Below are 25,863 nucleotides of genomic sequence, written 5' to 3' on the forward strand. Positions count from 1 at the left end.
TGTAAGGGTTAACGTTCAGCTGCCAGCATAGAACACAGACACAGAGCGATCGGGCGCAGGCTCAGAAGTTATTAAATTTTGCAGCTTGTGAGCTTGTATTTGAGACAGTTCTATAAACATTCCATTATCAATTCAATGTATTACTGCTCCTAATTTGCAGAGTGTCTGTCTGCCTAATAGGGGAAGGTGTCGCTAGGTGGGGTACATCCTTTCTGGGGGTTAAATGCTTCTTGGCCCCTTGCATGATAGCCTCTTTCCCTGTATTTGCCAACCAGTGTTCGAGGGACTCATTTCCTTCATTCAAATGATTATCATTATTGGGAACCCAGCCCCCATTTATGCCAGGTGGGACTGCAATCCCACCCTTCAAAGCTGGCCAAGATGCACCATAAGAGTATTTTAGAAGCAGCAAAACATCCCCTGAGAGGGGGCTATAAATACCACACATTTAAGTCAATTTCCAATGATTGATTTTATAGGCATTATCTATTCTTAGAGACGTATATTTTTCTTTGTCAATTCAGAAAAGGTCAACTGTCTGCTGAAATGGTTAATGTTTCCTGCAGAACCTAAGGGGGCAGAGAACTTGGAATTATGCCATTTACGTCTTTTCACGTAATCTAAAAACTTATTCATGTTCAATTACTTTTATTCGTAAAGGCACTTTCTTTCTTTTAAACTGATTTTAATTTCCAATGTTTCACGGCATTAGAGAAATCTCAACAAAAATCACTTAAGTTATAAGCTCGGACTCACAATGACAGACGATAGAAAATACAAGCCACTTAGCACTTCATGCTTTGACTAAAATTAATTGGTTAAACAAAACACACAGATTCTTACAGCTCACAAATATCACAGTTAACTGTTAGCCTTATCTCACGGCTACAGACAAATCTGAATTCCCTTTAGATAGGAACCCATCTGTTACGCTTTTACTTTAATCTTCTATTTACTCTTACTCCCTGTTTTTTTGTTTCGAGAGGGGGTCGGCTTCATTAGATTCCTATGGGGGACATATAGGTTTTCCTACCTCATTCCGTTGCTTTACGATTGTTTCTTTCCATTTTCTTACTCATTTTGACTCCCTTATCTGTCTTCTTTAAGAAGCTCACCTTCTTTCTCGCTCAGGATGTCTTTACCGAGGCTTCGGGACGACCTGTGAGGGGGCGCCGAGTTTATTGCTCATCGTTCCTTCTGCAAAATACTTTAGAGCATATATATAACAATAACAACGACCGTGGAAATCATTTACAAATACTGCAGGGAGCGCACACCGGTGTTTGTCCTTTTGCGAATCTCGAAGCCCGTTGACTGTTCAGTTTTGTTTTGGTCTCCAAGGCACCTTTGTTCTTCTCATGCAGCTATCATTAAGATAACTCTCCAAGCATGGGTCACTGGCCAGTAATTAAGGCTGCCGAGCCGCAGACCCCCCTTTCAGCTGGGGTCGCGCTATGGCTCCCTCCCTTTCAGCTGAGAGAGTCCTGTTTAGAGATTTGTTTCGGGGTTCACTTCCCATTAAATTAGGGAAACTGCACGACTACGGCAATTTGTTGAAGAAATTATAAGTCAGCACTTCGAGTTTTTGCCAAAGGTCCTTTATTTAACACAAAGTTCATGGGGGGGGGGGGGTGGGGGGGGTTGGAGAGACCACAGTCATTCCAAATGTCCCCGCTTTACAAAGGTAAGGCAAGCAATTTATATGATACAGTAAGCAATATCTGGGACAAAAGGCATTCTTTAGATTAGCAAAAAGACAGAAAAGCGAGCAGGCCGGTGTTAGATTTTAATAACAGGCCTTGAGTTCCTCGCCTAAGAAAAATAATAATTGTCTGCTGTCAGCAAAACAATGTGCAGCTGTATGCTTGTTTACATTGTATGACCTTCTGACTATTTCATACAGGACTTCTTGACTGAAATAAGGATAAAAATCCATCATGCTTTGCCAAGTGCCTATTTCCATGAAATATAGTCAAGCAGCCGGTTAAGATGAATACAGGGTATTAAGGCAACTAGTCCGCCAACTAAAGTCCCTTCTACACTCTCCCACAAGGAGAAACAACCTCTCAGCATCTACCCTGTCAAGCTAATTAGTCTTAATGTCTGTTGTGGGGAAGTTACTAGAATCTTGCACTTGGTCAAATATGAATGGATTAGGGTAAATCAGAATGCATTTACAATGGGTAAGTCACGTGTAACGAACCTAGTTGAATTTTTTGAGAACATAACTAATGAGGCAGATAAGGAAATTGTCATAGTTTTTTTTATATGGACGGCCAGAAGGCATTCAATCAGGTTCTACAAAACAGACCATTAATAAATGTAATAGTGTATGGGCCTGGAGATGGAACCGGGGGAGCAGCTAAGGACAGGTCCTCTCGGCAACCCCAATGGGGAGTTCCTAATATGTGGAGGAGTGATGGGGAAGGGGGGTTATGCCCGCATGATGGTGGTAGGGAGGGCGGAGACTTAGATTGTGAGGGTGCCCTTATGCCAGAAAAGATGGGGGAGGGTGACCCGACCATCAATTGGTGGGAAGGGAAGTTGGCCCTCTGTGTTGGAGGGTTTGGGGTGTTCCCCTTGTCAGTCGAGGGTCCCGATATCAGAGGGGAGGGGCTTGAACTTCACTTTGAGACCAGGGCGCCCTTCAATTCTCAATTCTAGCTTGTTGGCGAGTTTAGACCCCCCCCCCCCCCCCACCACCACCACCACCAGCAACAACTGGCTGTGTAATCCTCACCAGCACTTTGAAATTGTAAAGAGTGCTCTTTGAACTGGCTAGAAAAGGTGGCTGTGAAACTAACGATTTTGCCAGTGCTTTTCACACCTGATCCAGCACCCTGTGCAATATTTGGAAAATTCCAGCCAGAGAATAGAGATAATAAGTATCCAAACTATCAGCATGAGACTGGTGGGGTCCCGCAGGAATCTGTATTGAAGCCTCAGCTTTTCGTTATACTTTGAGGTGATTTAGTTGAAAGAATAGAGAACCATATATTGAAGTCTGCAGGTGGCACTGATGGGGATCTGATTGAGGTGTACTAAAGTATGAGGAACATAGAAAGCATAAATAGGAAGACACCTTTCCCCTTAGTAGTGGGATCACTAACCAGGCAGCATCAATTTAAGATAAGGGGCAGGAGATTTAGAGGAAATTTGAGGGAAATCTTTTTCACCTCGAGGGTGAGGGAATCTGGAACTTGTTGCCTGAAAGGATGGTTGAGACTGGAACCCTCACAGCATTTAAGAAGCATTTAGATGAGCCCTTGAAAGTCTATGGCATACAAGACTACAGACCAAGTGTTGAAAATGGGATTAGAATAGACAGGGCAACACGGTGGAACAGTGGTTAGCACTGCAGCCTCACAGGGACCTGGGTTCGATTCTGACCTCGGGTGACTGTGTGGAGTTTACACTTTCTCCCCGTATCTGCGTGGGTTCCCTGGGTGCTCCAGTTTCCTCCCACAGTCCAAAGGTGTGCAGATTGGGTGGATTGGCCATGCTAAATTGCCCCCTAGCGTAAAAAGAAATGCAGGCTAGATGGGATTCGGGGAATAAGGGGATCGAGCAAGTGAGTGGGCCTTGGTAGGGTGCTCTTACAAAGTGTCAGCGTAGGCTTAATGAGCCAAATGGCCTCCTTCTACACGGTGGGGATTTTATGGGATTGTAAATTGCACGTAGCAAAGAAACATTGATGGATTAAGTGAGTGACTAAAACTGTGGTAGCTGGAGCTCAATGAGAGGAAACTTGATGCCATTAACTTTGGACCTATGAAAAATAGGTCAAAGTATTTTCTAAGTGGTGAGAAGCTAGGAACTCAGGAGAAGCAGGGAAATTTAGGGGTCCAAGTACAGAAAGTAACACAAAAATATAGACACCAAAAATAAGTTAAGAGGCTAGTAGAATATTGGTCTTTAATACAAGCGCACTGGAGCATAAAGGAGTGAGGATTATGTTCGGGTGATATAAAGCTCTGCCAGGACACAATTCAGAGCACAGCTTTCAGTTCTGGGCACTGCATCTCAGAAAGAATAAATTGCCCTTCGAGGGAATGCAGCACAATTTCATCAAATCATATCTGAACGAAAGTTTTTTTTTATAAGGAGACGTTGCTTAGACGAGGTTTTCCCTCAACTCCCCTGCATAAAGAAGGCTGAGGGGTTGAAGCTTGAGATGTGAACAATTAGTTAAACATTTTAAGGTATATAGAAATGATTTATTGAGTGGAGAAGTTCAGAACAGGGGAACATTACATAGAACATAGAACATACAGTGCAGAAGGAGGCCATTTGGCCCATCGAGTCTGCACCGACCCACTTCAGCCCTCACTTCCACCCTATCCCCATAACCCAATAACCCCTCCTAACCTTTTTGGACACTAAGGGCAATTTATCATGGCCAATCCACCTAACCTGCACGTCTTTGGACTGTGGGAGGAAACCGGAGCACCCGGAGGAAACCCACGCACACACGGGGAGGATGTGCAGACTCCGCACAGACAGTGACCCAAGCAGGGAATCGAACCTGGGACCCTGGCGCTGTGAAGCCACAGTGCTAGCCACGTGTGCTACCGTGCTGCCCCTTATAACCGTATAACTGTGACAGGCATTCAGGGGTGATCTCAAGAAGCAGCTCTTCGCAGAAAGAGTAATAAAAATCTGAAACTCTCCCCATTAAGAAGCTTTGGGTCTTGGCCAATTGAAGTTATAAGACTGAGATTGATAGATTGCTGTTGGACAAGGGTATTAGTGGTTGCAGAACCAAGGCGAGTGGATGGTGTTAAAATACAGATGTGCCATGATTTAATTGTTTGGGGAACAGGCTCAAGGGGCTTGAGTTACCGTCTCCTTTTCCAATGTACCAATGCGCGCTCAGGCTTACTGATTCAGTGGCTGCCTTTGATAAATCATTCACAACAGCCCAGTGCATGTTTTGTGACTTGAAAGCAGTTTGGATTGTGTAAAACAGACTGACGGAGAGGTTAGTTTGTTTGGATGTGTGAGCTTAGCAAATTATTATTTCCCTTTTCCTCAGATAGAAAACAAAACTGAATTACATCAGCATGATTTTGCATTACACACGAGTGCTGCATTTTCCCCATGTCGGATTTTTAAAACATGTATAATCAGAGATGAAAGGGCTACATGACTAATGGAGGCGTGTCAAATCACAATTCTTCCCCCTCTGAGCCATGCCTTTGAATCAAAACAATCAGTAATATCAGAATACTGTGCACATTAAAATTCATAAATGAACTGAGTGTGGACATCTAAATGCTGTTTCAACTGTGCACAATCAACAGCATGAATCAGCCCACATATAGGATGCCAAGTCGCATTTCAGAATATAAACCTTACAGTGCCTGTTGCTGATTCTTACTGAACCAATACTTCACATGCTTGCATCCTATTAGTTTCTATTTATATTTTAGCAGAGGCATTTGCCAACTCAAATCAATAAACAGGTGACGGACCTTTTCAGCCATTTCTAACCTTCTTACCCAAGGGTTTTGCTTCCCTCTGGGGCAGTACGGTGACACAGTGGTTAACACTGCTGCCTCACGCCTCCGGGGACCCGGGTTCAATTCCAGCCTTGGGTGACTGTCTGTGCAGAGTTTGCACTTCCTCTCCCTGTCTGTGTGGGTTTCCTCCGGGTGCTCCAGTTCCCTCTCACAATCCAAAGATGTGTGGGTTAGATGGATTGGCCATGATAAATTGCCTCTTTGTGTCCAGGGGATGTGCTGGTTAGGTTACATGGATCGGGCGGGGTTGACGGGAGAGTGGACCTGGGCAGAGTGCTTTTTCGGAGGGTCGGTGCAAACTCGATTGTCTGAATGGCCTCCCTTTGCACTGAAGGGATTCTATCATTCTATATCTTCTGTTAATTGTAGAGCTGAGTCCCAACCTCCCATATCTTCAGGAGTATCTCTCCTTGCTTAAGATTTAAGCAAAGAAAACTCTGTCTGGTAATTGATTTTAATCAATGTATTTATCTTGAACCTCCATTTGCTATAGTTCCAGTCTTCAAGAGACCATCAGCGGCATTCTCCGACCCCCCCGCTGGGTTGGAGAATCCCCTGGGGGGGCGGCGGCGCGAATCCCACCCCGCCGCCGGCTGCCGTATCCTCCGGCGACGGTTTTCAGACGGGGGTGGGGTTCACGCCGGTCGGGGGCCGTTGGCAGCGGCCCCCCCGGCAATTCTCCGGGCCCCGATGGGCCGAGCAGCCATCGGTGTTTGGCCAGTCCCGCCGCCGTGGATTAGACATGGTCCCACACGGCGGGAAAGGAAACAAGCCCCCGGGTAACAGCGCTAAACCTCATGCTCACCTTATTTAACCCACCAAATTAAAAAAATACTACAGGCGGGATTTTTTTGCCGTTCTCCCCTTACCATTAAAGTCAACCCAATCCCAGTGGATTCTCCAGTGGTGGAGCAGGCGAGCCATGCAAAAGCCCGTCGATTCTGGCAGGAGTGGAAGATGGTACCGGTGGAAATGGCTCACCACATCCGCCATGGAAAAACCAACCGTGGAATTCAACTGCCATCGGTTCTTAACCACCTCAATCACAACCACATTCAATTAGTTCACAAAGCAATGGCGCGCAAACCTATGAGTGTTCACAGCATTCATCTCTTGCGACCTGATAAATCAACATTTGGTCATTAAAAATTTGTTAAGCAACGACATGGAGATGGTTTACGAACCTGTGGGTAGTTTGACACAAACTCGGTTACTGAATAAATAAATAAACACGGGCTGGAATTCTCCGGCATTCGCTGGCGGTGGAATTCTCTGGCTCTGCCGGCAGCGCGGCCCTGCCTGCTGGTTTCCCGATGGTGTGGGGTGGCTTCAATGGGAACTCCCATTGACAGGGGCGGGAAAAGGGAATCCTGCCGGCAGTGAATAATGCGCCACCTCCTGGTGCCGTGAAACATGCGGCTGGGAGGCCAGAGAACCCTGCCCAAGATGTGCATTTTTATAGCACCATTCACATCCTCAGGTGCCCCCTCTGCAAAATGTTTGCCAATAAAATGGGCAAGCACGGTAGCATAGCGGTTAGCACAATTGCTTCACAGCTCCAGGGTCCCAGGTTCGATTCCGGCTTGGGTCACTGTCTGTGCGGAGTCTGCACATCCTCCCCGTGTGTGCGTGGGCTTCCTCCGGGTGCTCCGGTTTCCTCCCACAGTCCAAAGACGTGCAGGTTAGGTGGATTGGCCATGATAAATTGCCCTTCGTGTCCAAAATTGCCTTTAGTGTTGGGTGGAGTTACTGGGTTATGAGGATAGGGTGGAAGTGTGGGGTTGGGAAGGGTGCTCTTTCCAAGAGCCGGTGCAGACTCGATGGGCCGAATGGCCTCCTTCTGCACTGTAAATTCTATGAAAATACTTCTAAAGTGTGGCCGCTTTTGAAATGTAGGAAACATGGCAGCCAATGTACTCCCAACAAAGCCCAGCAGACAGAAATCGGAAAAACGGCCAGGTGTCCTGTTTCTTAGCGATGTTGATTGAAGGAAAAATGTTGGCCAATATACCGGGGGAACTCGCCTGTCAGGTGAAATGATGTGCTTATTTTTGGAAGGGGACGTAAACCCACAATTGCAAGGTGTGTGTGCTACCACTGAGCTAGAGTTGGCATTGTCTATAATGCTGTTGCCATGGTCACTGTCCAGGTTAATCCTTAATCAAAAGTATCTGACATCTCTTTCAGGAAACTATGGAGAGAGCGGCATGGATGCTTTCAAGGAGTTAGCTGCACAGGAGGGACTGTGCATCGCACATTCAGGTAAAATCTACAGCAACGCCGGGGAAAAGGTTTTCGACAGACTGCTGAGAAAACTAAGGGAAAGGCTGCCGAAGGCGAGAGTTGTAGTCTGCTTCTGCGAGGGGATGACAGTGAGAGGCCTACTTATGGCGATGAGAAGACTCGGGGTACTGGGAGAGCTTCTGCTTATTGGCAGGTAAACATATTGTTTTATTTAATGTTTCTGGTACCAATGTGTCGAGCTATTATGTATCCTCATATCACAATGTGATAATATACTACACTCTATTTGTTTAATATTATGTAGGGCGGTAAGGTGGCACAGTGGTTAGCACAGCTGCCTCAGGGTGCTGAGGACCCAGGTTTGATCCCGCCCCTGGGCCACTGTCCGTGTGGAGTTTGCACATTCTCCCCATGTCTGCCTGGGTCTCACCCCCACAACCCAAAGATGTGCAGGTTAGGTGGAATAGCCACACTATATTGACCCTTAATTGGGAAAAAAAAGAATTGGGTACTCTATTTTTTAAAATATTATGTAATAATATCCCCATATTATACATGGAATAGATTTCAGGGGCGGGATTCTCCGACCCCCCACCGGGTTGGAGAATCGCCGGGGGGCGACCTGAATCCTGCCCCCGCCGGCTGCCAAACTCTACGGGGGCGGGAATCGTGCCGCGCGGGTTGGCGGCCGCTGGTAGCGGCCCCCCGGCAATTCTCCGGCCCGTGATGAGCCGAGTGGCTGCCGGTCTTTGGCCAGTCCCGCCGCCGTATGTTACACCAGGTATTTGCCGGTGGGACCTAGCTGCGCGGGCAGCCTCCGGGGTCCCCGGGGGGACGCGGGGGGATCTGGCCCCGGGAGGTGCCCCCACGGTGGCCTGGCCCGCGATCGGGGCCCACCGATCCGCGGGCGGACCTGTGCCACTCTATTCTTCCACACCGGCGGCTGTACCGGCCCGACATGGCCGGTGCGGAGAAGAAGCCCTCTGCGCATGCGCTGGGATGACACCAGCACACGCTGGCACTCCTGCGCATGCGCCAACTCGTGCCGACCAGCGGAGGCCCTTCGCCGCCGGTTGGCGTGGCGCCAATCCCCTTCCACGCTGGCCGGCGGCGCGCAAACCACTCCGGGGCCGGCCTAGCCCCTGAAGGTGCGGAGGATTCCGCACCTTTGGGGTGGCCCGACACCGGAGCTGTTCATGCCACTCCTCGGCGCCGGGACCCCCCGCCCCACCGGGTAGGGGAGAACCCTGCCCCAAAAATCAATTCCGTCACCATTATTGGTCACGAAGGGGGCTCAGGATTTATGTCAATGTGCCCTGCGTTGTTTTCCATCCATTTTCCTACATTACAACAGTGAGTGCACGTCACAAGCAAAGACATTTCCCTTTTCAGTACACAGCCTGGTTTTTTTCTTCGCACTCCACGGTCAATGTTCCCGCCAGAACCATGCCCGTACGCAACCTGAAATGACTGATGCTTGTACACAACCTATTTTTCCCCTGCGCAGGGCGGTCTGATTGCTATATGGTTGTCCACCATGCGCACCTCAGAGGGAACATTGCTCACAAGTATCTCTTTGGCTGTCAGCGATTTGCAATACCCTGAAGTCCTGAAAAGCGCCATTTGAATGTACTTTGTTCCCTTCTTCCATTTCCATCAGTTCCCTGTCTTCACTCCAGTTGTCAGAAGCAGCCCGGAAGTATCAGTTTATACATGTCACCCCATAAAGTGGAGAGGTAGGAGTGAGTATAGAGAACAAAGCTACAGTAAAGGCGGATCTTCTGAAAATGGATTTGTGCATGGTGCTCAACACCAAAGGTTTTGGGATGATAATTGGGCCTGTGGACCCATAAAAACCTTTAATAAAGAAGCTATTCTGGAGCCAAAAAAGAAAAAACACAAGGATTTGGTACTGTATTATTTTTTATTTTAACAGCTCAAGCAGACCTGGCTGACAGTTTGATTTGGAACAGTTATACCTGAATTCAGTGGTATTTCAGCTGTACAAAAGCCATCCATTTTGTGTTGCTGGTAACGCCCTTTAAATTCAGAACCTGAACTCTTCCCAGGATTCCATGTGGATTGTCCACTAGCACAGAGAGAAGCTCAGTCAGATACATGTCAAATCTGTTACATCCAACATTCAGTGGTCATTTGCTCAGAGTTTCTTTGACTTTTTAATGTGGTTTTGTTCCCCGTTTGTGTTTTGCCCCTCCCTTCCGCAATGTGCACGAGTTATTCTGCATTAACACTGACTTCCGCCTGATAGTTTTGAACCAGAATCCAAGAGGTTAAAAATTCCCGAGTTGGTTCTGACAGATCAAGGCCGGGATTCTCCAAAATCCCAGCCAAGTGTTGACGCCCGCGTAAACACCGGAGTGTTGCACGCCGGCATCACCGTCCTCTTGGCCCAGTGATTCAGTGGGCCACAGGTTGCCAGCATGGCGCTGGAGTGCTGCGCGCAGTTCCGGCGCCGATATGCAGCCATGCACTGCCGGCGAGGGGCCGCGCATGCAAGTGGTGGCCGCATCCACGCAGGCACATGCGCGTGGTGGCCGTTTCCATGCTGGCGCCGCACAACATGGCGGAGAAACACAGCGGGCCTAAGCGGAAGGAGGTAGGCCCTCTCATGATCGCATGCGGCCGCCGGTCGGCAGCCCCCGATCGCAGGCCTGGCCGTCATGCAGGCCCCGCCCGGAGTCTGATCCCCCTGCCCCCCCCCCCCGCCAGGATGGCCACCATGCCGGCGGAACTCGGCGGGAACTCAGCCGGTCGACCGCGGAGAATCGCCGCGGGGGCCTCTTTCAGTGGCCCCCGGCCGGCGCTGTGTCGACCGCGCGCGACTGGAGCCAATTCTCCGGTCGCCGGAGAATCGCGTCCCGGCCTCGGAGCCGTGTGGCGGGAACCTCTGGCATGACCAACGATTCTCAGACCCGGCGCGGGCTTGGAAAATCCTGGCCCAAATCTTTTGAAACCAAACCTGGGAAAGCAATTTGAGAAACGATGGCTGAGTCCGACCTCACGATTTCCCTTACGAGGGGCCCCTGGCAGGTGAGGCCCTCAGTGGCCGCAATTTTCCAGTCGTTCCCACTGGCAAGATCTTTCGCCCTGACCGACGGCGACCCACCCACCCACAGTAGGTTCCCCGGCTGCGGATTGTGCGAACCGCGAGAAATCCCATTTACACAGCGGCGGGACTGGGAGATCCCGCCATGCTCAATGGCAGTCTGCCTCCATCTGCTGAAAAACATGCTGTGGGAGGAGGGGGCTAAATTCTGCCCATTGTGTTTTATACCTCGGAGCTATGCAGAGATGACACCAGTTTGTGTTCAGGAGCCTACAGTGTTTTAAAATGACTGCTCTTTCATGCTTCCAGCTGCTTGCTTTCAGTTTCGATTCTATTCCTTCATGACCACACTCAGACTTGACTAACAGCATAGGGAACAGAGAATAGTTGACACAAACAATCCAACGCTGAACAATTGTATACTACAGCATTCAGTGTTGTAAGTTTATCATAAGGCAATGTTAATTGAAGATTGAGAGGATTTTGATTGTTTAGGTGATCAGTTTCAGGCTGCTTTTTGATTGGCCTTTAGCCATTGGCTTCCATAGCAATGCTGTCTGAAAAATAAAGCTTACGGGACTTTTTAACGGTTGATTTATTTGATGTATGTAATTGCCGTCAGAATCTCTGGCACCATAAATGTTTCACTCCAATGTCAGCACCAATACTTTGACGTCATGACTCAAGGGTACCAAGGGCATAATTTTAGCATCCCCCACCGGCAGGTTTGTAGGCCGTGGAGCCTATCGAATTCCCAGGATGGCCTTCCTGCTGCCTTCCTACCTGACTCTGACCTGGCTGCAATTTTACAGGGGGCTGGCGAGTTCTAGGATGCTCCGCCCACCCTCACCCCAGCAGAGGCCCTTAAGTGGCCACTCAAGGCCTTCTGCATACCCGGCTGCAATTTTTCAGCTTTGGGGACTGCTTGTATTTCCAGCAGTGGCCACTGTTCCCGGTGGCACTGCTGGGACGACAGTGCTGCTGGCTAATCAGAGCAGCTGGCAGGTCCCTGAGGTAGCATCTCCTTTTTTTAATAATCTGTATTGTCACAAGTAGGCTTACATTAACAGTGCAATGAAATTACTGTGAAAATCCCCTAGTCGCCACTTTCCAGCACCTGTTCGGGTACACAGAGGGAGATTCAGAACGTCCAATCCACCTAACAAGCACATCTTTTGGACTTGTGGGAGGAAACCGGAGCACCCGGAGGAAACTCACGCAGTCACAGGGAGACCATGCAGACTCCGCACAGACAGTGACCCAAGCCGGGAATCAAACCTAGGACCCCGGCACTGTGAAGCAACAGTGGTAACCACTGTGCTCTCGTGCTGCCTCCCCAATGAGAAATGTTAGATGGCTGCTGGGGCAGGAAACCCTGCCATCTGAAAACCTCTGCTCCATGTGTCCAGTTGACTCTGGTTAATACGTTTAGTAACACAGGAACAGGAGTAGGCCATTCAGTCCCTCGAGCCTGTCCCGTCATTCAATGAGATCATGGCTGATCTGTGATCTAATTCCATATACCCGCCTTTAGCCCATATCCTGACATATTTGTGCTTATCAAAAATTTTGAACTAAATTATCTCGATTGATACACTTCACCCGACTCATTTCTGAGTGAAAATATCCCAGGTTCAAATACACTTCAGAGAACTGAATACATTCAGTACAGCATTGAACAAGTGTTTGAAACATAGAAACATTGAAATTAAGAGCAGTTGTAGGTTATGTGACCCTTTGAGCCTGCTCTGCCATTCAACACAGTCATGACTAATCTTCTATCTCAACACCACACCCATGTGCTCTCTCCAGACCCTTGCCATACCACTTGACATTATTTGAATCTAGAAATCTATCTGTTTCCTTCATAAATATATTCAGTGACTTGGTCTCCACAGCCTCACGTGGTGGAGAATTCCACAGGTTCACCAACCTCCGAGTGAAGAAATGTCTCCTCATCTCAGTCCTAAATGGCCCACCTCATAGCCTGAGACCATGACTCCTTTTTCTCGACCCCTTTGTTAGGGGGAACATCACCCCACCCCTGCATCCAGTCTGTCCAGCCCTGCCAGAATTGTATGTGTTTCAATGAGATGCCCTCTCATTCTTCTGAACTCCAGTGAATACGGACCAAATCGACTCAAGCTCTCCTCAAATGACAATCCGGCCATCCTGGCAATCAGTGTGGTGAATCTTCAGTGCATTCCCTCTGTGGTAAATATATTCATTCTTAGGTAAGCGGGCGTAAACGGCACATAATACTCCAGGCGTGGTCTCACCAAGGCTCTGTCCAGCTGCAGTAAAACATCCTTGCTCCTGTGCTCAAGTCCTCTTGTAAAGAAGGCAAACAAGTCATTAGCCTCTTAACTGCTTGCTGCACCGACATACTTGCTTTCAATGACTGGTGTACTAGGACACACAAGTCCTTTTGTATGTCAAGGTTTCCCAATCTATCATCACTTAAATAATACTCCACCATCCTGTCTCTTCGTTCGAAGTAGATAACATTTATCCACGTTATGCTGTATCTGCCATTTATTTACTGACTCACTCAACTTGTCTAAATCACCTTGAAGCCTCTTAACATCCTCCTCACCATTCACATTCCCAACATGTTTCATGTCATTAACAAACTTGTAAATATTACTTTTGTTTCCCTCATCCAAATCATTGATGTACATTGCGAATACCTGGGCGTGAATCCCGCACCCGCCGGCCGCCGAATTCTCCGGCACCGGATATTCAGCGGGAGCGGGAATCACGCCGCGCCAGTCGGCGGGACCTCCCGGCGATTCACCGGCCTGCGATGGGCCGAAGTCCCGCTGCTGTCATGCCTGTCCCGCCGGCATGAATCAAACCACCTACCTTCCTGGCGGGACTAGGTGGCACGGGCGGGCTCCGGGGTCCTGGGGGAGCCGCGGGGCGATCTGGCCCTGGGGTTGCCCTCACAGGTGGCCTGGCCCGCGATCGGGGCCCACCGATCCGCAGGCGGGCCTGTGCCGTGGGGGCACTCTTTTCCCTCCGCCTCGGCCACAGCCACCGCGATGGCCGAGGCGTAAGAGACATCCCCCCTGCGCATGCGCGGGCGTGACGTCAGTGGCCGCTGACGCTCCCGCGCATGCGCGGACTTCCGCCGCCCGGCGAAGTCCTTTCGGCCCTGGCTGGCGTGGCGCCAAAGGCCTTTCCTGCCAGCTGGTGGAGTGGAAACCACTCCGGCGCGGGCCTAGCCCCTCAAGGTGAGGGCTAAAGGTGCATTGGGGCGGCCCGACGCCAGAGTGGTTCACGCCACTCCATCCCGCCGGGAACCCCCGTCCTGCCGGGTAGGGGAGAATCCCGACCCTGATCTATGCAGGACCTCATTAGTCATTGCCTGCCACTTTGAAAAAGACCCATTTATTCCATAGTACTTTGAATCCCAACAGTGCAGTAGAAGGCTATTTGGCCCATCGAGTCTGTACCGACCCTCCAAAAGAGCACAATATATAGGTCCACTCCCTCTGCACTATCCCTGTAACCTCACCTAACCTGCCCATATTTGGACCGTCGGGGGCAATTTAGCATGGCCAATCTACCGAACCTCCACATGTTTGGACTGTGGAAAGAAATTGGAGGAAACCCACGCAGACACGGGGAAAAGATACAAACTCCACAGAGACAGTCACCCAAGGCCGAAATCAAATCTGGGCCCCTGGCATTGTGAGGCAGCAGTGCTCACCACTGTTTCCTGTCTGCTAACCAATTCTCAATCCATGCCGGTATTTTACCCCCAATCCATGTGCTTTAATTTTGAACACTAACCTCCTAAGTGGGACTTTATCAAAAGCTTTCTGAAAATCCAAATACTGCCAGTAAAGTCCTCAAAACATTCCAGTAGGTTTGTCAAATATTATTTCCCTTTCATAAATCCATGTTGATTTTCTCTAATCCCATTGGCATTTTCGATGTGTCCTGTCATCACATCCTTTAAAATAGTCTATCATTTTCCCTTCTACTGATGTTAGGCTAATCAGTCTTTAATTTCCTGTTTTCTCCCTCCCTCCTTATTTAAATAGTGGGGTTAAATTTGCCACCCTCCAATTTGCCAGACTGTTCCAGAATCTAAAGGATTTTGTGTTAAGATACTGGACCACACCCCAACTTTTGTTAGGCTACTGGACCAGAATCCCAAACAATTTTCAATTTGTAATAAATGTGAGGAAAGGATACTTCACCTCAGGTGATGACTCTGACCAATGGGTATCTTGTATGTGAAAACAAACTTTAATTTAAACACAGAATTAACCACATTAACATCAAAGATGCAGCTTTACAATTCACAGTTAAACAGTTCTTAAAATAAAAGGAAAAACTATAACTTGTGCCCAACACCTTCACTGTAAATATTCCAACCAAGCAACCCCAATACAGTTCAAATGCCACTTATAAATAACGTTAACAAAGCAGGTTCACTCGAGGTCCTGTGTGTCGAGTCTTTTGGAGAGAGCTCCTTTCAAGAGCAGATCCAATACACTTCTGACTTGTCAGTCCTTTCTGCTCAACCTAACAGCATTTAGTAAAACTGAAAATCACAGACAGACCTGGCTCCTCCCATTAATTACATCATCTGTATCCCACTTAGATGGCCCATGACCTGCTTAATTTAGGACTAAACACAATTCCTCAAATTATCTATATCCCAGGGAATGCCCTGCATTCAAAACAGTGTTCCATTAGCCATCTATTTGTAAACAAGTAAATGGTTAGAAGCAATGGTGAACTCACGTTTACGACACCTTAATTACATCTTTAGTAGGCACATTGCCTGCATATATTTTAAACCAGGATTTTTAATAATATTACTGCCACAAATATAAAATATACTACATATCAATTTCTACGTTCATCACATTTGGAAGATGACAACCAATGCATCCGCTATTTCCATGGTCACTTTCTTTAGCACCTTGGGATGTATCAGGCCCTGGGGATTAATCGGCTTTCAGACCCATTAATTTCTCTCGCACTATTTTTTTAATAATAGTAATTTCCTTCAATTCCTTCTTCTCACTGATTCCTCAGCATTTCTGGGAAATTATTTGTGTCTTCCTCCATGAAGACAGAGCTGAAGTAGTTGTTTAATTGCTCCATTTCCTCATTCTGTATTGTAAATTAATTTGTTTCGGACTGTCTTTACTAGCCTTTTTCTTTTTATATACTGATAGAAACTTTTACAGTTTGGTTTTATGTTACTTGCAAGTTTACTCTCACACTTTTTCCCCCTCTGAATAAGTCTCTTGGTTCTCCTTTGTTGAATTCTGAACCTCTCCCAATCCTCAGGCTTGCTACTTTATATCTCTCCTCTTTGGATCTAATCCTCTCCTTAATTTATTTTGTCGGTTGAGTGGTATGCTCTCACATATTTTTAATAATATTACTGCCACAAATATAAAATATACTACATATCAATATCATCTTTTGGTTGAGAGTTCGAGTCGAGTGCCACACTGTCCTTTCCGCTCTGGGAAGTGTGAGGGATCATGTGGCTCTATTATCGAGGTAGAGCGTTTTCCATGAACCATCAGTTACTTTGTGAAATAACATTCAAGGGAGTATTCCCATTCTTACTCCCCATTTTGATAGAAGTTATTACAGAAATAAAATTCTTTAATAAAGTCAAGGACACTGTTGGCTTTTAAAGGTTATTAATACAAACAACGTGTTGTCCTTGGGAAAATGTAGCTTCTAGACAATATAGATATTTTACCTCCCCCTCCCACCACCCAGCCCCCCTCCCCTCCAAAAAGGCAGGATATTTTAAATGGAAGTCCTGCATCAGCCTTGCTACCAAATCATAAAGAATTATCACAGCGGGGAGCCAGGTAGATGGCCCACGGGCTGTGGCTTGTGATTAAGAAGTAACTTTTAGAATGGAGCCTAGGAATTTGATGAAGCTGTGTCCATTACATGGATAGACTGGATGCAAAAGCATCAAATATGGTGAGTGGTTTGCACTTATGCCTGACCTGGAAGGGTGGCATCAATCATATTGATATATCAAAAGAGGCATCCAGAACCCTCCCTGAAGTGGACATGAGCCCCTGGCACATGCAATTAAGAGACCATAAAGTCGCCATAACCCCAGATGATCATAGGCTGCTCTCCCCTTTGATGAGGAGAGCAGACTGGTGATGATTTAACCTGAGGGTCACCGCACCTCAGACGAGGGGCAAGGTTGAGAAGGCAGCCTTCATGAATAACCTCAGTCTGTACGCTGTTGGCCTTGCTCTGCATCATGACCCAGCTGTTCAGCCAACTGAGCTAAACCGAGCTAGAGCCTGTTTAATGCTCATTGTATCAAATTGGTTTGCCCAGAACTAGCACCAATCGAGTTGAGGTCTAAATAGCGCAGTTAATGGAACCACTGCAGGCCGGAAAGGTACAATAGAATTACCTGAGATCCTCCACAGCCCATTGCAGTTCCAAAGACCATTGCCAACTCCCATGCGAACTGCTCATCAACAGCTCCCTCACCTGATTGCTGCCAGCATCCTCGTCCCAACTCCCCTGATTGTTTTCATACCCTCTCTCCACCTAAGGGGCATTGTGGATGATGAAGGAGCTCAAGAATTATAATTGTCTTCATTGCCCTGCGGACACCCAGTACATGTCCACATGTAAGCCTGGTAGCATAGTGGCTACATTACTGAGCCACTGAACCAGCGATATATGTTCAAATTCCAAGACAGCAAGTGGGGAATTCAAATCAAGTTAATTAAATAAGTGCCTTCGGAGTTCTCAGTATTGCCACCGAATTCTATGAATGGGTGAAGCACTGAGGGCAGCAAAGGCATAGAATGTACTCTGGGTTTGAGACTTCAGTGTACATCACCAAGAATGATTTGGTATCATCATGACTGAGCAACCAGACTGAGTCCTGTGGCAGCTGATGAGTGAACAAACCCCCCCAAAAAATCCAATTGATTTTGTTCACTACATTTTTCATGCTGCAGATATATCTGCCCAAACAGTATTGGTAGAAGTGATCACTGCACTGTCCTAGTAGAAACACAGCCCGTCCACTAACACTGTGCTGTATCATAGAATCCCTACAATGCAAAAGGAGGCCATTTGGTCTATTGAGTCTGCACCAACCCCCCAAAAGAACCCTTACCTAGGCCCACTCCTCCACCCATCCAGCCCTATCCCCTGTAACCTAACCTGTAGATCCCTGGAGACTAATGGGATAGATTTAGAACAGAGCTAGAACTTCAAACAGGCATCCATGAGGCACGGTGAACCAATGGTAGCAGCAGAGGTGTACTCTGGCACTATCTGTAACCTCATGCTGCAGCACACCCCATTACTACCAAGCTAAGAGACCGACCTTGATTCAATGAGGACTGCAGAACAGACCTCCAGGGGCAGCACTGGGCATACCTAAAATGAGGTGCCAACTTGGTGGAGCGACGACACATGAATACATTCATGCTAACCGGTGGAGGCAGCATGCTATAGACAAAGCTAAGCGATCGCACAACCAACAGATCTGATCCAAACTCTGCGGTCCTGCCACATGAAGTTGTGAATGTTGGTTAGCCATTTGACAATGAATGGGAGCAGGAGGATTGATGAATATCCCCATTCTCATTGATGGGGGAACCCAGCACATGAGCGCAAAAGACAAGGCTGAAGCGTTTGTAAGCATCTTCAACCAGAAGTGCCAGGTGGATGATCCATCTCAGCCTCATTCTGAGGTGTCTCGCATGACAGAAGCCAGTCTTCAGCCAATTCAATTCATTCTGTGTGATATCAAGAAACAACTGCGGGCCCAGGATAAAGAAAGGTCTCCGGGCCCTGACAATATCCTGACTACATAAGAACATAAGAACTATGAACAGGAGTAGGCCATCTGGCTCCTCGAGCCTGCTCCGCCATTTAATGAGATCATGGCTGATCTTTGTGGACTCAGCTCCACTCTCCGGCCCGAACACCATAACCCTTAATCCCTTTATTCTTTAGAAAGGTATCTATCTTTTTCTTAAAAACATTTAATGAAGGAGCCTCAACTGCTTCACTGGGCGAGGAATTCCAGAGATTCACAACCCTTTGGGTGAAGAAGTTCCTCCTACACGTCGTCCTAAATCTACTTCCCCTTATTTTGAGGCTATACCCCCTGGTTCTGCTTTCCCCGACCAGTGGAAACAACCTGCCCGCATCTATCCTATCGATTCTCTTCATAATTTTATATGTTTCAATAAGATCCCCCCGCATCCTTCTAAACTCCAATGAGTACAGTCCCAGTCTACTCAACCTCTCGTTATAATCTAATCCCCTCAACTCTGGGATCAACCTAGTGAATCTCCTCTGCACTCCCTCCAGTGCCGATATGTCCTTTTTCAGGTAAGGAGACCAAAACTGAACACAATACTCCAGATGTGGCCTCACCAACACCGTCTACAATTGCAGCATAACCTCCCTAGTCTTGAACTCCATCCCTCTAGCAATGAAAGACAAAACTCGATTAGCCTTCTTAATCACCTGTTGCACCTGCACACCAACTTTTTGCGACTCGTGCACCAGCACACCCAGGTCCCTCTGCACAGCAGCATGTTTTAACGTCTTACCGTTTAAATAATAATCCATTCTGCTGTTATTCCTCCCAAAATGGATAGCCTCACACTTGGCAACATTGAATTCCATCTGCCAGACCCTAGCCCATTCACGTAACCTATCCAAATCCTTCTGCAGACTTCCGGTATCCTCTGCACTTTTTGCTTTACCACTCATCTTAGTGTCGTCTGCAAACTTTGACACATTGCACTTGGTCCCCAACTCCAAACCGTCTATGTAAATTGTGAACAACTGCGGGCCCAACACTGATCCTTGAGGGACCCCACTAGTTACAGGTTGCCAACCAGAGAAACACCCATTTATCCCCACTCTCTGCTTTCTGTTAGTTAACCAATCCTCTACCTATGCTACCACTTTACCCTCAATGCCATGCATCTTTAGTTTATGCAGCAACCTTTTGTGTGGCACCTTGTCAAAAGACAAGGTGCCACGCAAAACTACAGCGTTAAAGACTGGTGCTCTTGAACGAACTGTGCTTCTAACCAAGCTGTACCATTACATTTCTAACACTTGTATCTCCCCAACAAATTGGAAAATTGCCAGGTATGCCCTGACCATAAAAAGCAGAAAGAAGCAAATCCAGCCAATTCCGCCACTCTCAATCCTTAACAAAATGATGGAAGGTGCCTTCAGCAGTGCCATCAAGTGACACTTACTCGGACTTCCGGTGGCGGCATGTAGGTGGAAGTCGCATGTTGGGTAGCTCCTGCTTGAGGCTTGTTTTTTAAAAATGTAATGCCCGGTCCCAGGGGCAATTTTTAGATGAGCACATGAGGGAAGACAAAAGGAAGGAGGGGATACCTAAAAGACAGAAGAAAGCCGTTGGGAAGAGGGGGCCAAGTGAAGGTTCGCTGTTGAGCGAACGGGTCAGCCCAACAGCAGTAAAGATGGCGGAGGCGGGATTGCTGGGTGGGGCCATACCCTTCACAGCAGAAAAGACGACCGAGGTGATGGCTGTGGAATTTGAGAAAAAAAGTTTGCCAAACACATGGAGGTGATGAGGAAGGAAATGATGGCAGCAATGAAGGTATTGGTGTAGGAGGTAATTGCCCCTGTGAAGGTGGCAGTGTCGAAGATATCGGCCATGGTGCAGGAGCAGGGAGAGAAGCTGAAGGGGGTGGAGGAGGTTTTGTCGCAGTATAACGACCAGTTCACTTCAATGGGTGAAGAGCAGCAGAGGGTGGTGGAGGTCAACGAAGGACTCAGAGCCAAGGTGGAGGACCTGGGAAATAGCTCTAGGCTAAGAATTGTAGGTCTGCCCAAAGGGGTGGAGGGCCCAAGGCCAACTGAGTACTTTGCCAAGATGTTGGCGGAGCAGCTGGGGTAGGGAGAAGATCTCTCCCGGCATGAACTGGACAGGGCTCGGTCTTTGAGGCCAAAACCAAAGATGAATGAGCCACCAAGGACGGTAATAATTTGTTTTCACAGGTACCATGTGAAGGAGAAGGCCCTGCGTTGGGCGAAAGGGAAGCGTGAGACGCAGTGGGCAGGAGCTGGTATGCATATATACCAGGACCTAACCGTGGAGCTGGCAAGGAAGTGGGTAGCCTTCAGTCGAGTGAAGGCGGCACTGTACAGCAGTGGTGTGAGGTTCAATGTGGTGAATCCAGCGAAGTTGAGGGTGACCGACAACTCAAAGGACTTTTACTAAAGGACTTTTGTGAAGGCTGAAAGACTGGGGCGTAAATGAGAAATGGGACTGGGGTCTTGTCGTGGACTGAGGTTAGGGTGGTGGAAGGTTGTATATAGTTTTATTTCCCGTTTTGTATTGGTGGTTTAAGGGTGTGAAGTTGCCTGTTTGGGAAGACTTGGGATTTTTCATGATGGTGGTTTTCGGGAGTTTGTGTGCTTGCACTGGGTTTGTTTAGCTGTTTATTTGATGGGTATTTTTTCAGGGACTGGGCATGGGGGAGGGAAGAGGGCGGAGGGGGGGCCTGTGCAGGGGCCTCCACACTAGCAAGCCTAAGTTGGCTAGTGAACGGAAGTGTGGTGGGGGAGGGGCCATGGTCATCGGAGCCTGGTTGAACAGGTTTCGATGGGCCTGGGAGGTGTAAAAAGTGGGGGGAGGGGATTGATGCTGGGAGAGGTGTTTTCGAGAGGAAATAGCTGGGGGGATTCTGGGAGGGGGGAGGGGTTCAATGGCAAAAAAGAGCCGGGGCCGGGCCCGGAGTTATGATGATGGCGGATAGGAGTGGTGGGGGGGCGGGGTGAGAGACCGCCGGTCAGAATAGTTTCGTGAAGCGTGAGGGGTTTGGGAGGGGGCGGTGAAGAGATAGAGGGTGTTCGCTCACCTAAAAAGCTTAAAAGGCCAATGTAGTGATGTTGCAGGAGACCCACCTGAAGGTGAAAGTGAGGCTCAGAAAGCACTGGCTGAGCCAGGTATTTCATTCAGGGTTCAATAGCAGGGTTCGGGGGGTAGCAGTGTTGATTGGCAAGAGAGTGAGGTTCCAGATGGAGAAGGTGGTGGCGGACTGGGGGAGTAGATACGTAATTGTAACAGGGGCATTGTGGGAAGTTGGTGGTACTGGCGAGTGTGTATGGCCCTAACTGGGATGATGCACTGTTTGTGAGGAAGGTGCTGGCGGCCATCCCAGACTTGGACTCACACAAGCTAATAAACTAGTAGCAGGAGGGGATTGGAATATGGTGCAAGAGCCGAGAATGGACAGGTCACAGCCACGCTTGCTTGCCCAGTCAGGGGGAGGGGGGGGGGGGGCGAAGGCGCTGGCTGGGCTTATGAGGGAGATGGGAGGGGCGGACCTGTGGAGGTTTATTGGACCCGAGGGTGCGGGAGTACTCGTTCATCTCCCCCATTAGGAAAGTGTATTCGAGGATAGACTTTTTTGTGGTAGGGGAGGCATTGTTGGCTGGGATTACGGGATCAGAGTATTTGGCGATAGCGATTTCAGACCATGCGCCGCACTGGGTGGATGTGGCCCTGGAGAGGGGTGGGCAGCCCAGAGGCCGTGGTGGAGAATGGATGCGGGGTTGTTGGGGGACCGAAGCTTCTTTGAGAAGATTGGTAAAGTGATTGAGGAATACACAGGATTTAACTGTACAGGGGAAGTGTTGCAGGCAGTGGTGTGGGAGGCCCTGAAGGCGGCAGTGAGGGGGAAGGTGATATCATTTAAGGGCAAGGTGGATAAAGAGGAGAGGGAGAAACGCCAAAGGTTGGTGGAGAAGATGTTGGAGGTGGACAGGCAATACACGAGGTTACAGATCCAACACTTCTCAACAGGAGGAAGCAGCTCCAGGCTTGTTTTGACCGGTTGTCAATGGGGAAAGCGGTGCGCCAACTGAGGGCTGGTGAGGGGAGCGATTTACGAATATGGGAGAAGGCGCATGTTGGCAGGCCAGCTCCGGAGGGAGGCGGCAGCGAGGGAGATAGTCCAGGTGCAGGATAGGACGGGGAAGTTGGTGGTGGTTCTGGAGCAGATTAATAAGGTTTTTGAAGAGTTTTAAGAAAAGCTCTTTAAGTCTGAACCGCCAGGAGAGAACGAGGGATGAGGGAGTTCCTGGATGGGTTGGAATACCTGAAGCTGGGGGAGGAGATCGGGCTAGGTTGGAGAGGCCAATGGGGGAACAGGAAGTAAAGGAGACAATGGGGAAGATGCAATCAGGAAGGCAGCTAGGCCGGATAGATTCCCAGTGGAATATCAGAATAAGTTCAAAGACAAATTGGCGCTGCTGATGGTGGGGTTGTTTGAGGGGCGATCGGGAGTGGGGCACTACCACAAACTTTGGGACAGATTTTGATCTCCCTGTTGTTACAGAAGGACAAGGACCCAATGGAATGTGGTTCGTAAAGGCCCATATCGTTACTGAATGTAGACGCCAAGACACTGGCGAAGGTGCTGGCGGCTAAGCTGGAGGGTGCCTCCCCTAGGAAGACCAGACAGGGTTTGTGAAAGGAAGGTGGCTATTTTCGAATGTCAGAAGATATTAAATGTAATCATGACGCTGGCTGAGGGAAAGGAGGTGGTGGTGGCGTTGGATGCGGAAAAGGAGTTTGATCGGGTAGAGTGAGGGTAGTTGATCGCGGCCCGACAGAAATTTGGGATTGGGCCAAGGTTTACGGAGTGGGTACGGCTATTGTATAGGGAACTGATGGGGAGTGTCCGCACAAACATTACGAGCTTGGGGTACTTTGCTCTGCACCTGGGGACCAGACAGGGGTGTCCTATGTTCCCCTTGCTATTTGTATTAGCGATAGAGCCATTGGCCATCACTTTAAGGGGTTTGGGACTGTGGAAGGGGATCGTGCGGCGGGGTGGGGGGTTGAGGATGGAACATAGGGTATCTTTGTATGCGGATGATTTATCATAGAATTTATCATAGACTTTACAGTGCGGAAGGAGGCCATTCGGCCCATCAAGTTTGCACTGGCTCTTAGAAAGAGCACCCTACCCAAGGTCAACACCTCCACCCTATCCCCATAACCCAGTAACCCCACCCAACACTAAGGGCAATTTTGGACACTAAGGGTAATTTATCATGGGCAATCCACCTAACCTGCACATCTTTGGACTGTGGGAGGAAACCGGAGCACCCGGAGGAAACCCACGCACACACGGGGAGGATGTGCAGACTCTGCACAGACAGTGACCCAAGCCGGAATCAAACCTGGGACCCTGGAGCTGTGAAGCAATTGTGCTATCCACAATGCTGCCATGCTTATTGTTATAAATTTCAGAGCCGAGTACGTTGGTAAGGAACATAATGGGACTTCTCCAAAGATTTGGGTCGTTGTCAGGGTATAAATTAAATTTGGAGAAGAGTGAGTATTTTATGGTGTCCCAGCCGGGAGTGGGGGGGGCTGCCATTTTGCAGGGCAACAACCCACTTCGGGTACACAGGACATGGGATGGTGGGGCGGGGTGGGGGGGGGGGGCGGAGGAGCGGGGGGCTCTAAAGATACAATTTCACCAACTTGGTGGGAGGGTGAAGGCCGGCTTGGCACGGTGGGACACTCGCCCTCTGTCATTGGCGGGCCGAGTGCAGGTGATTAAAATGAATGTGCTGCCGTGAGTTTTGTTTTTGTTTCGGTGCCTGCCGGTCTTTTTACCCAAGTCACTTTTAAAGGAAGTGGACAAAGTGGCCACCTCGTTCATCTGGGGGAAAAGGGAGCCAGAGTCAGGAAGATGGCCCAGCAGAGAGGGCGGCAGGCGGGGTGGGGGAGAGAGTCTCGGGGTTAGGATGGAGGAGGGTTTGTGTAGGAGGTCGGGGTTAAGGGCGCTGGTAACGACGCTGCCTCCGATGGCCCCGGGCAAGTACTCTGGAGTCCGGTGGTGATGGCAGTGCTGAGGATTTGGAGGCTGGTGAGGAAGCACATTAAATTGGGGCTGATTCAGGGGAGCTGCTGATCAGGGGGAATCATAGGTTTGGGCCAGGAAGGTTGGACGGGAGGTTTCGGAGATGGGAGGAGAGGGGGGGTCGTGGTATTAAATGACCTGTTACTGGGGAACATTTTGTGAGGTTGGAGGAGTTGGGGGAGAAGTACGGACTGGGGCAAGGGGAAGGGTTTAGGTACCTGCAGCTCCGAGACTTTGTAAGGAAGGAGGTTCAGAGTTTTCCCATCGCGCCAATCCCCTCGTTGTTGGAGGAGGCACTGTCGGCAGGGGGATTGGGGAAGGGTGTGCTGTCGGCCATTTACGGGAAGATTCTGGAGGAGGACAGGGTTTCCATGGAAAGGATTAAGGCCAAGTGGGAAGAAGAGATGGAGGAGGTAATGGAAGAAGGTCTGTGGCATCAGGTGCTGTGAAGGCTGAACGTCTTAACCTCATGCGCGAAGTTATTATGCACTTTTGGGAGCCAGTTGCCATTGAACACTCGGGGGGGGGGCGGGGGGGAGTTTGGTTTATTTTTCTTTGCTTTGTTGCTAACTTTTTTTTGGAATGTACAAGTTGATGTATCAGACTGGATATTGATGGGGCTGTTTTTTGAAGTTGTTGCTTTGTTTGTTTATCTTTTGTTGTTTGTTTGATGAAAATAATGTAAATGTGGAGAACAAAAAGATTAGTTTTTGAAAAATGTGACGCTTACTCGGTAATAACCTGCTCAATTTGGGCCCACAAGGACCACTTTGCTCCAGATCTCAGAAGAACATTGGTGCAAACATGGATAAAAGAATTAAAACCCAATGTAAAATGAGGGTGACACCAAGGAATCATTTGACTGTCACATCAAGGAGCCCCAGTCAATAGGAATCAGAGGAAAGTTCCTCACTGGCTGGAGTCGTGCTTAGCTCAAAGGGAACTGTTGATTGTTGCTCAAGGCTGATCGCCTCAGCCCCAGGATTTCATTGCAGCAGTTCCTCAGGAGAGTGTCCGAGGTTCAACCATCTTCAGCTTCCTTTCCTCTTCAATTCAGAAGTGGGGACGTTTACCAGTCACAACTCCTCAGGCAATGAACTAGTCAATG

General features: G+C 48.7%; 1 protein-coding gene across 2 annotated transcripts in view; it reads left to right on the forward strand.

Moving 5' to 3' along the window:
• LOC140420693 (metabotropic glutamate receptor 1-like) overlaps positions 1-25,863 on the forward strand; it is an 842,616-nt gene that overhangs the window by 537,725 nt on the left and 279,028 nt on the right. For both annotated transcript variants that reach the window (XM_072504696.1, XM_072504691.1), the window contains exon 3: positions 7,710-7,959. In XM_072504696.1, coding sequence (XP_072360797.1) covers positions 7,710-7,959 — 250 coding nt within the window. The remainder of the gene's footprint in view (positions 1-7,709; positions 7,960-25,863) is intronic.

The sequence above is a fragment of the Scyliorhinus torazame genome, chromosome 1, assembly GCF_047496885.1.
Source record: "Scyliorhinus torazame isolate Kashiwa2021f chromosome 1, sScyTor2.1, whole genome shotgun sequence".
Taxonomy (NCBI): Eukaryota; Metazoa; Chordata; class Chondrichthyes; order Carcharhiniformes; family Scyliorhinidae; genus Scyliorhinus; species Scyliorhinus torazame.